Source organism: Mustelus asterias, chromosome 1 (genome assembly GCF_964213995.1).
Source record: "Mustelus asterias chromosome 1, sMusAst1.hap1.1, whole genome shotgun sequence".
In the NCBI taxonomy this organism is placed as follows: Eukaryota; Metazoa; Chordata; class Chondrichthyes; order Carcharhiniformes; family Triakidae; genus Mustelus; species Mustelus asterias.
The window spans coordinates 142,925,809-142,938,328 of NC_135801.1; the positions used below are offsets into that span (position 1 = coordinate 142,925,809).

General features: G+C 45.9%; 1 protein-coding gene across 7 annotated transcripts in view; it reads left to right on the plus strand.

Moving 5' to 3' along the window:
- Window positions 1-12,520, plus strand: part of rab27b (RAB27B, member RAS oncogene family) — a 182,109-nt gene that overhangs the window by 124,700 nt on the left and 44,889 nt on the right. For 5 of the 7 annotated variants that reach the window (XM_078219808.1, XM_078219828.1, XM_078219799.1 and 2 more), the window contains exon 2: window positions 11,574-11,745. In XM_078219808.1, the coding sequence (XP_078075934.1) occupies window positions 11,574-11,745 (172 nt within the window). Of the gene's footprint in view, window positions 1-2,649; window positions 2,797-8,995; window positions 9,051-11,573; window positions 11,746-12,520 lie in introns of those variants that run through there. The other 2 variants (XM_078219835.1, XM_078219843.1) reach the window with 2 other exon arrangements.

The window sequence follows — 12,520 nt, forward strand, 5'->3', positions numbered from 1 at the left end:
ACTCAGCTCCCGGCCTCATTACAGCCTTGGATCAAACATGGATAAAAGGGCTGAATTCCAAAAGTGGGGTGAGAGTGACTGCTCTTAACATCAAGGCCACAGTTGACCGAGTGTGGCATCAAGAAGTCCTAGTAAAACTTGAAACAATGGGAAAAAGGAGGAAAACCAAAGGAAAATGCTTGTGATGGTTGGAGGTCAATCATCTCAGTCACAGGACATTGCTGCAAGAATTCCTCAGGGTAGTGTCCTAGGCCCAACCATCTTCAGTTGCTTCATCAATGACCTTCGCCCCATCTTAAGGTCAGAAGTGGAGATGTTCACTGCTGATTGCACAATGTTTAGCACCATTCACAATTATCAGATATTGAAGCAGTCTGTGCCCATATGCAGAAAGACCTGTACAACATTCAGGCTTCGGCTGCCAAGTGGCAAGTAACATTAACTCTACACAAGTGCCAGGCAATGACCATCACAACAAGATGGCCAAGAGAGAATTCAACCATCTTCCTTGGATATTCAATGGCATTATCATTGTTGACTCCTCCATCCTAGGGATTACCATTGACCAGAAACAAAACTGAACCAGCCTTATAAATACTGTGTTTACAAGAACAGGCTGGGGATTCTGAGATGAATAACTTACCTCCTGACTGCCCAAAGCATGCCCGCCACCCACAAGGCACATGTCAGGAGTGTGATGGACCAATCTCCACTTACCTCGATGAGCGTAGCTCCAAAAACACTCGAGTAGCTTGACACCATCAGGTCTAAGCAGTCCTCTTGTTTGGCACCCCATCCACCATCTGCAACATTCATTCCCTCAACCACAAACAGGCAGTGGCAGCATTGCAGCAACTCAGCAAGGCTCTCTCAACAACATTTCTCAAACTTGTAGCCTCTGCCTCTGAGAAGGAAAAAGGCAGGAGATGCATGGGCACGTCACCAGCTGCAAATTGCTCTCCAAGATACACGGTTTTTAAAGGGCCCTATTTTACCATTTTGATTCTAAGTGCTGGGCGGACTTGAAACTGGGATTGTTTCAGATCCGACTTTTAGACCCGTTCTCAGGCGCCCCCATACGCACTCTGCCTGAAAAAATATCAGCGATTCTGAATCGCACTGCACAAGCCTGTGGGCGGGGCTTAACGCGCCTGAAACCCTGCAGCTCCAATCGGTGCCTCCAACTGCACATGCGCAGAAAAATAAATGGTAGAATGGTCTCCTGCCACATCCTTCCTGGGCCGGCTAATGCCTCCCCCTGGCCCCCACAGACATTGCCCCACCCCCTTATCCCCCTCACTCCCCAGACCAATTGCGGGCCTCTCTCCCCTTACCCACTAACGATCTTAGGCAGAGTGGCAGCGGACCCCCTCCCCCCTTCCCCTCCACTGATCTCAGGCAAAGTGCAAGCGGACCCCCACCCACCCCCACCGATCTCAAGCAGAGAGACATCGGACGCTAGGCATCTACCTCCTCACTAACTGGAGCGCCTGAATCGGACCTCTGTGGAGCATGTCTGTTCCGCGCCGATTCTGGATGGACAAACACCATGGTAAAGGGGGAAGTGCCGGTAAAGGGTGGGGATCCACTTGCACGTTGCTTGAGATCAGTGGAGGGGAAGGGGGGGGGGGGGGGGGTTCCGCTGCCACTCTGCCTAAGATCGTTGGGGGGTAAGGGGAGAGGGGCCCGCAATTGGTCTGAGAGGTGGGGGGATTAGGGGGTCAGTAAAGGGCATGCAGCCCATTAAGTCAATTTAAATGCATGCAAATGGTAAAGGGGGAACTGGCGCGGAGGTGGGCGTGGATCGCGCTACTCGCCTCACGCCTGACATTACCAAGTTTCGCGCCTGAAAATGGGCGCAATGCGATGATAAAATTGGGCCCAAAGTTTAAAGTTTATTTATTAGTGTCACAAGTTGGCTTACATTAACACTGCAATGAAGTTACTGTGAAAATCCCCGAGTCGCCACACTCCGGCACCTGTTCGGGTACACTGAGGGAGAATTTAGCATGGCCAATTCACTTAACTTGCATATCTTTGGTATGTGGGAGGAAACCGGAGCACCCGGAGGAAACCCACGCAGACATATGGAGAATTTGCAAACTCCACACAGACAATGACCAGGCTGGGCATCACAGCATCCTGCCTTTTAGATATATTGTCATTCCTTCACTGTCGGTGGGTCAAAATCCTGGAACTCCCTTTTTAACAGCACAGTGGGTGTACCTATAGCACGTGGACTGCAGTGGTTCAAGAAGGCAGCTCATCACCACCTTCTCAAGGGCAATTAAGGATGGGCTATAAATGCTAGCTGAGCTGGCGAAGCCCATATCTTGTGAGTGAATAATAATTTAAAAAGTTGCACTAATTTGTTGTTCAAACTATGAAGGGCTTTGATAGGCAAGATAGAGAGAAAATAGTTCCACCTGTGACGGAATCCATAGGATATGGGCCATAAAATATAAAAAGTACTGAAAATGCTGTTAAAGAATTGAGGAGAATCTTCTTTGCTCAGATTATAGTTTGAATGTGAAAGTTGCTGCCACAGGGAGTGGTTAATGCAAATAGCATAGATATAATTAAAGTGAACATGAGAGAGACAGGAATAGATGGATATGTCAATACGGTGCAAAAACCAAATCGAGGCTTGTGCAGAGCATAAACGTGATGTGGAGATGCCGGCGTTGGACTGGGGTAAACACAGTAAGAAGTTTAACAACACCAGGTTAAAGTCCAACAGGTTTATTTGGTAGCAAAAGCCACACAAGCTTTCGAGGCTCTGAGCCCCTTCTTCAGGTGAGTGGGAATTCTGTTCACAAACAGAACTTATAAGACACAGACTCAATTTACATGAATAATGGTTGGAATGCGAATACTTACAACTAATCCAGTCTTTAAGAAACAAAACAATGGGAGTGGAGAGAGCATCAAGACAGGCTAAAAAGATGTGTATTGTCTCCAGACAAGACAGCCAGTGAAACTCTGCAGGTCCACGCAACTGTGGGAGTTACAAATAGTGTGACATAAATTCTGATTCTAGGATCGCATGATAAAGACTCAGGAGGAAAAAAGCAGAAATATTTATGTGAAATAGTGTGACATAAACCCAATATCCCGGTTGAGGCCGTCCTTGTGTGTGCGGAACCTGGCTATCAGTTTCTGCTCCGCGACTCTGCGCTGTCGTGTGTCGCGAAGGCCGCCTTGGAGAACGCTTACCCGAATATCAGAGGCCGAATGCCCGTGACCGCTGAAGTGCTCCCCAACAGGAAGAGAACAGTCTTGCCTGGTGATTGTCGAGCGGTGTTCATTCATCCGTTGTCGCAGCGTCTGCATAGTTTCCCCAATGTACCATGCCTCGGGACATCCTTTCTTGCAGCGTATCAGGTAGACAACGTTGGCCGAGTTGCAAGAGTATGTACCGTGTACCTGGTGGATGGTGTTCTCACGTGAGATGATGGCATCTGTGTCGATGATCCGGCACGTCTTGCAGAGGTTGCTGTGGCAGGGTTGTGTGGTGTCTTGGTCACTGTTCTCCTGAAGGCTGGGTAGTTTGCTGCGGACAATGGTCTGTTTGAGGTTGTGCGGTTGTTTGAAGGCAAGAAGTGGGGGTGTGGGGATGGCCTTGGCGAGATGTTCGTCTTCATCAATGACATGTTGAAGGCTCCGGAGGAGATGCCGTAGCTTCTCCGCTCCGGGGAAGTACTGGACAACGAAGGGTACTCTGTCCACTGTGTCCCGTGTTTGTCTTCTGAGGAGGTCAGTGCGGTTTTTCGCTGTGGCGCGTTGGAACTGTTGATCAATGAGTCTAGCGCCATATCCTGTTCTTATGAGGGCATCTTTCAGCGTCTGGAGGTGTCTGTTGCGATCCTCCTCATCCGAGCAGATCCTGTGTATACGGAGGGCTTGTCCGTAGGGGATGGCTTCTTTAACGTGTTTAGGGTGGAAGCTGGAGAAGTGGAGCATCGTGAGGTTATCCGTGGGCTTGCGGTACAGTGAGGTGCTGAGGTGACCGTCCTTAATGGAGATGCGCGTGTCCAAGAATGCAACCGATTCCGGAGAGTAGTCTATGGTGAGCCTGATGGTGGGATGGAACTTGTTGATGTCATCATAGAGTTGTTTCAGTGATTGTTCACCATGAGTCCAAAGGAAGAAAATGTCATCGATGTATCTAGTGTATAGCACCGGTTGAAGGTCCCGTGCGGTGAAGAAGTCTTGTTCGAACCTGTGCATGAAGATGTTGGCATATTGAGGTGCAAATTTGGTCCCCATGGCTGTTCCGTGTGTCTGGATGAAGAACTGGTTGTTGAAGGTGAAGATATTGTGGTCCAGGATGAAGCGGATGAGATGTAAAATTGCATCTGGAAACTGGCAGTTGTTGGCGCTGAGCACTGAGGCCGTTGCAGCAATGCCATCGTCATGGGGGATGCTGGTGTAGAGTGCTGAGACATCCATTGTGACGAGGAGCGCTCCTGGTTCAACTGCTCCATGTGTGCCGAGTTTCTGTAGGAAGTCCGTCGTGTCGCGACAAAAGCTGGGGGTTCTTTGTACAATGGGTTTCAGGATGCCCTCGACATAGCCGGAGAGGTTCTCGCACAGGGTCCCATTGCCCGATACGATGGGACGGCCGGGTGTGTTTGCCTTGTGTATCTTCGGGAGGCAGTAGAGATCTCCAACGCGGGGAGTACGTGGGATGAGAGCACGGAGGGTGTTCTGAAGGTCCGGATCAAAGGTCTTGATCAGAGTGTTGAGTTGACGGGTGTGTTCTTTGGTCGGATCTGCAGGTAACTGTCTGTAGTGTTCCTCGTTGTTGAGTTGTCGGTACACTTCTTTGCAGTAATCCGTTCTGTTCAGTATGACGATGGCCCCTCCTTTGTCTGCTGGTTTGATGACAATGTATAAACACCAGTACAGACTGCATAGGCTGAATGGCCTCTTCCTGTTTAATAAATCTCCTAACCTTTAATATGTTAATGTATGTGTATATTGATATAGGTATGTATGTGTCATTGCACTGAGAGAAGTAAGATCATCTTTGTATTGAAAAGGTTGGTTTCTTACACCTTTTGATATTGGGACCTCCCTTGGTTAAAGTGCACTCGCTCTCTAATAACAGATCCTTACTTACATGTTCAGCACACCACGTCTTCAAGGATTATCTTTCGACACAAGCAACAATAATAAATGCCTATGTGTGACCACATTTGCTTTCCATGGGTTTCTAGTGACAGGAATTTCATCTCCAAATTTGCATTGACCACTCCCTGCGGTGGCAACCTTCACATTCAAACCATTATCGCAGCAAAGACATTTCTCCTAAATTCCTTAGTAGCATTTTCAGTGACTTGTTATATTTTACGGTGCCTAATTTTTGGACTCCTCCACAGCTGGAACTATTTTCTCTATGTCTTGTCTATCAAAGCCTTCATAGTTTGAACGACAAATTAGTGCAATTTTTTTGTATTGACAGCTCTGTTGTGCTGCTGCCATTGGAACAGGAGTGCTTACTCATGGTCCAGCAAGATTTTCTAGTAAACTCTTCCCCCATGTAATCCTCTGCAATATAATAAGTAACCTGCATCAGACCCCCTTGACCATCAGCCCCCATCCTTCATGATCACCAGCCCCCTCCAACCCCCAAGAGAAGGATCTGTTTAGCTGTGGCCTTGTGTGACAGGCTTTCTGCATGAAAAGGCAGCCAGACCCTGATGGGACATCTACCAACAAAAATTCAAGGCGTCTTCCTGGGAAACCCATAAATTCGGGTTTTCCATTCCTAATGTCACAACCCAAACCCCTCCAACACTTCAACATGCAACACACTCAAAGAAGTAAGATCATCTTTGAATGAAGTTTATTTATTTATTTATTGTCACAAGTAGGCTTACATTAACACTGCAATGAAGTTACTGTGAAAATCTCCTAATTGCCACACTCTGGCGCCTGCTCGGGTACACTGAGGGAGGATTTAGCATGGCCGATGCACCTAACCAGCACATCTTTCAGACTGTGGGAGGAAACCAGAGTACCCAGAGGAACCCATGCAGACATGAGGAGAACAAGCAGACTGTGCACAGACAGTGACCCAAGCCTGGAGTCGAACCCAGGTTCCTGGCACTGTGAGGCAGCAGTGCTAACCACTGTGCCACCGTGCAAGGATTAGGTTGATAGGCCTTTTGATATTAAGATTTCCCTTGGTTAAAATGCATTTTCTGATGACAGATTCCTTACTTAACATATTCAGCATGCCACTTTTTCAAGGATTAATTTTCCACACACCTTAGCAACAATGATAAATGTCGGTTTGCCACCACATTCCTTTTCATGGATTTCCAGTGACAGAAATTATTCACCAGTTGCCTGTGTTTAATTTTTAAACCACATTACTGTCTTACAATATTAATGATCTGCTCCAGATCAAGGGATCTAGCACTCTAGCGTGTTTCCCAACTGGAAACCATGGATGAACAGGGATATCCGCTGCTTGTTGAAGTCTCGATCTGAGGCATTCAAGTCAGGCGACCCTGATCTGCACAAGAAAGCCAGATATGACCTACTGAGATCCATCAAAGATGTCAAAAGACAGTACCGGACCAAGCTAGAGTCCCAGGCTAGCCACACCGACCACTGCCAACTATGGCAAGGTCTGCAAGACATAACAGGCTACAAGATGAAGGCACGTAAAATCGCCGGCTCCAACGCACCCCTCCCTGGTGAGCTCAATGCATTTTATGCCCGTTTTGAGCAAGAAGTCAGCAAGAGCATGTCCTCCACTCTGGAAGCCCTGGATGAACCTGTATTTGAGCTCACCATGGCAGATGTCAGAGCAGCTTTCTCAAAGGTCAACCCATGGAAAGCAACTCTGTGGGTCTGGAGCCACATGTAGGCCAGACTAGGTAAGGATGGCAGATTTCCTTTCCTTAAGGACATTAGTGAACCAGATGGGTTTTTATGACAATCAGTGATAGTTTATTGGTAACCATTACTGAGACTTGCTTTGTATTCCAGATTTTAGTAATTAAATTTAAATTCCACCAGCTGCCATGGTGCGATTTGAATCCTGGCCATTAGCCTGGGTTCATGGGTTACCAGTCTAGCGACATTACCACTATACCAACATCTCCCACTATATGGATGGTCATGCTATCTTCCTCCATTTCCCTTCCTTTGTTCAGCTCCATTGCCACATCGTTTCACTCCCATCTGTCTGAAAGTCGTAAGCATTTCTATTGCAGTGGTTTCTTTTCACATCCCCTGCACCATTCCCTCAACCACGGGACAGCTTCTGTACGTATGTTACTGACATCCAACCAAGTCTGCACCACTGCGTTCAAGCCTCCGAATGCCTTTTCTTTAAATTGATCTTCAGATGTGGGCAATGCTGACAAGGACACACTTATTGCCCAGCAGTAATTGCCCCTGTAAAGGTTGTAGTGGGTCTGATGTCAGTAGTGCTCCTGTGGTTGGGTTTGGTGGGAAATTCCAGGATATTGTCCCATTGATGTGGAAGGTAAGATAATGGGGGGGATTCTCCGGCTGCGCTCGCCTGAAAACTGGACATTCCCACCCGATTTCAATGGACATGGTCCATCCCCCGCCCACTAGAAAACCAGTGGCAGACGGGATGGGAGAATTCCGACCAATATATATCCAAGTAGGCAGGGTGTGTGACTTGGAGAGACGCTTGGAAGTGCTGTTGTTTCCACAACATTGTTGTTCTTGTCTTTTTAAGTGGTAGAGGTTGCAGGGGAGGAAGATGTTTTGAAGTAACCTTGGCAACATAGTGCAATGCATGCTCTGAATTATACATACTGCAATCACAGTGATGTGGCGATGGAAATAGGGGATGCAGAGTCCAATTCTAATCAGGCAAGCTGCTCTGCCTTGGATGTTGTTGTGTTTTTTTAGTGTTGCCATGGCTGCATCTATTCAGGGAAGTGGATAGTATTCCATCACATTCCTGACCTGATCCTTGTCGACGGAGGAGAGGCTTTGCGATGTCACAGAGTGAGATACCTGCCACATAATATGCAGTCCCCTATTTGCTTCTAAAGCTGCAGTGTTGATATAACTGGTACCAATTCAGTTGTGGCCTAGCATTGACCCTGAGGACATTCATAAGGAAGGGGTTAATGATGGGCAGGCTGCTAAAGGTCAGGCACAGGTGGTTGGATCATCTCTTGTTCAAGATTGTGACCACCTGGCACTTAAGTGAAGGAAATGTTAAATGTTACTGATGAATCCTTGAATAGAACATTGGAAACACAGAAACCACCACTAATGCTATTACTGTGTAAGAAGGATATGGAGGCATTGGAGATGATGAAGATTAGCCGGAATGATACCAGAACTGAGGGGTTATACCAATCAGGAAAGATTAAACAGGCTGTTTGCTCAAGAAAAGAGATGACAAAGGGCTATCGGTGGAGAGAGAATAAAACCAAAGTTTCGAGTTTGACCCTTTGTCAAAGGGACTCGAAATGTTAGCTCTATTCTCTCTCTCCACAGACAGCTGAGGTTTTTCAGCATTTTCTGTTTTTGTTTCAGATTCCAGCATCTGCAGTATTTTGCCTTTATGACAAAGGGGTGACTGACAGAGGGTCTTCAAGATAAATATTTTTTATAGAGTAAACAGATTTCCACATGCAAGCAAGAACAGAGCTAGGGGCATGAATACACCAGAAATGAATCCATTAGAACATTCAGGAGAAATATCATTATGCAGAGAGAAGTTGGACTATGAGGCTTGTTAAAGCAAGGGAGAAAGGGCTGGTAAAATATGTTGCTGGGGCTAAATGAAGTGGCGTTAGAGAAGGCTTATGTGGAGTATTAGCACAGCTTGAACCTGTTTGGCCAAACTACCCGCTTCTGTGGTGATTCCAGCTTTTTCATTCATACTTTGCGTATAATTACAAAGGGTGCCACTGCCGTTGTACCTTTCTACCATTGGGATAAGATTGCACACCCTCTTCTTTCAAAGGAACTCACCATCCCATGTATGGTATCATCTAATCACCTTCACTGCTGCATGTGTGATCTTTATTGTTTTAAGAGTAAGTTAAGGTCTGTGCATTTTATTGGAATTTATGAAATGAAATGCCCCTTTTCACTGTTTGTTGCACAATCTGTCGGCAAAGGAACACAGCTTTTTTAGTTCAACAGCAGTACCTCTTTGGACAATGGAACATCAATTAATGTTTAGAATCATAGAAGGCATAATGGACAGTTAAGAAGGTTATCTAGGATTGCAACGAGATCTTGATCAATTGGGCCAGTGGGTTGATGAATGGCGGTTGAAGTTTAATTTAGTTAAATTCAAGGTGATGCATTTTGGTAGATCAAACCAGAGCAGGACTTACTCAGTTAATGGTAGGGCGTTGGGGGAGTTACAGAACAAAGAGATCTAGGGGTACATGTTCATAGCTCCTTGAATGTGGAGTTACAGGTGTATAGGGTGGTGAAGAAGGCATTCGGCATGTTTGGTTTCATTGTTCAGAACACTGAATACAGGAGTTGGAACATCTTTTGAGGTTGTACAAGACATTGGTAAGGCCACACTTGGAATACTATGTACTGTTCTGGTCACCCTATTATAGAAAGGATATTATTAAACTAGAAGAGTGCAGAAAAGATTTACTAGGATGCTACCGGGACTTCATGGTTTGAATTAGTTTAATTTATTTATTAGTGTCACAAGTAGGCTTGCATTAACACTGCAATGAAGTCACTGTGAAAATCCCCTAACCGCCACACTCCGGCACCTGTTCAGGTACACTGAGGGAGAATTTAGTGTGACCAGTGCACCTAACCAACATGACTTTTGGACTGTGGGAGGAAACTGGAGCACTCAAAGGAAATCCACGCAGACATGGAGAGAACGTGCAGACCACACAGACAGTGACAGGGAATCGAACCAGGTTCCTGGCACTGTGAGGCAGCAGGGCTAACCATGTGCCACTGTACCGTTATAAGGAGAGGCTGGATAGACTGGGACTGTTTTCTCTGGAGTGTAGGAGGCTTAGGGGTGATCTTATAGAGGTCTAGAAAATAGTGAGGAGCATTGATATGGTAGGTAGTCAACATCTTTTCCCAACGGTAGGAGAGCCTAAAACTAGAGGGCATAAGTTTAAGGTGAGAGGAGAGAGACAACAAAAGGGTCTAGAGGGGCAATTTGTTCACACAGAGGGTGGTGTGTGTCTAGAATGAGCTGCCAGGGGTAGTAGTAGAGGCAGGTACAATTTTGTCTTTTTAAAAGCAATTAGGCAGTTACATGGGTCGGATTGGTATAGAGGGATATGGGCCAAATGTGGGCAATTGGGACTAATTTAGTCATTAAAAAAAGGGCAGCATGGACAAGTTGAGCCGAAGGGCCTGTTTCCATGCTGTAAACCTCTATGACTCGATGACTCCATAATTCTTTGAATGTGAAGATAAGAATTTATCGTGGAAAGTTGAAGTTTATTTATTAGTCACAAATAGGCTTACATTCACACTTGGGCGGCACGGTAGCACAGTGGTTAGCACTGCTGCTTCACAGCTCCAGGGACCCGGGTTCGATTCCCGGCTTAGGTCACTGTCTGTGTGGAGTTTGCACATTCTCCCTGTGTCTGTGTGGGTTTTCTCCGGGTGCTCCGGTTTCCTCCCACATTCCAAAGATGTGTGGGTTAGGTTGATTGGCCATGCTTAAATTGCCCCTTAGTGTCCTGAGATGTGTAGGTTAGAGGGATTAGTGGGTAAAATATGTAGGGATATGGGGGTAGGGCCAGGGTGGGATCGTGGTCGGTGCAGACTCGATGGGCTGTAATGTTCTATGTTCTATGTTCTATGAATGGCCTCGATGCGCTGTAATGTTCTATGTTCTATGTTCTATGAATGGCCTCTTTCTGTACTGTAGGGTTTCTATGATTCCTATGATTTCTATGTAATGGAGTTACTGTGAAAATCCCCCAGTCGCCGCCCTCCGGTGTCTGTTCGGGTACACTGAGGGAGAATTTAGCATGGCCAGTGTGCCTAACTAGCACATCTTTGGACTGTGGGAGGAAACCAGAGCACCCGGAGGAAAGCCACGGAGACTCAAGGAGAATGTTCAAACTCCACACAGACAGTGACCCAAGCCAGGAATTGAACCTGGGTCCTTGGCGCTGTGAGGCAGCAGTGCTAACCACTGTGCACCATGCTGCCCCGGAAAAGGTAAAGAGGAAGTATTTCAGCCTTAATATTTGAAATATGTTACACAGTAGTTAAAAGTACAGCCTTGTGCTTAAATTGCACTCCTAATTTAAAATGAGTGCAGGAGAATGGCACTAATTTAAAAGCATTAAGAATGCTAAGGGATCACAAGGCACTTTTGATTGATACCTACTGTGCAATATGCATGTATGCAAATATATTTTTTGATTAAAACTCTTTCACTACTCAGGTGAGGAGCATTTTGTGATCCTGCAGCTTTGGGGCCATTTGAAACTTGAGTGTTTTTTTTATCAACAGCTATACAGATAGGACATAAAGAGTGAAGGTGGTCCCTTTCACTGTGGGACTTTGGTTCTCATGGATTGTTCTTTCTGACTTTTTTACAGCACCAGTGTGGATAGCACTATGACTGATGGGGACTATGATTATCTGATCAAGCTCCTGGCTCTTGGAGACTCAGGGGTTGGAAAGACCACGTTTCTGTACAGATATACAGAGAATAAATTCAACCCCAAGTTTGTCACCACAGTGGGAATTGACTTTCGAGAAAAGAGACTGGTGAGTGCCAATTGTTTGAACCATTCTAGCTGTAGTCTAACACCATTAATGATTTCCAAACAGGGATTATAGAAAGAAAATACTACAAAATAATTTAAACCAGCCTTAAAAATGTTATTTAATTTTTACTTGCAAGAATCACTGTTTGTCAATTATTTGAATGTGGTGTGGGGAAAAGTCTGGGTATTCAAGCAGTGGATATTCATCTTCAGATACCATTGGTTTCTTCTGCCTGCAATGTCCATTCTGGGTTAGTGGGTTCTCTGTAGTGAGGTGAATCATAAATCATGGAATCATAGATCCTACAGTGCAAAGGAGGCCATTCGGTCCATCGAGTCTGCACTGACTCTCCGACAGAACATCTTACACAGGCTCTATCCTCGTAACTCAGCACTGCTGCCTCACAGAGCCAGGGACCCAGGCTCAATTACGACCTCGGGTCACTTGGTGGAGCTTGCACGTTCTAACTGTGTCTGTGTGGCTTTCCTCTGGGTGCTCCGGTTTCCTCCCACATTCCAAAGTATTTGTTCAATCTCATTCAACCAATACATAGACTGCGAAAGACAGTATATAGTTAAAGAACAAAAAGGAATTTATTTGCTAATGCATGCACCAGGAGAGAGACTCAGTCAATGAGGGTTGACTGTCCTTTCTCAGCTAATATTGCAAGGTAAAATTATTATATTATTCTGAACATTTCAATACCCCACCCAGTCTTATCAATCAGACTGGAGGGCCCAATCACAACATTCATTATTACCTCAGCCAATAACAT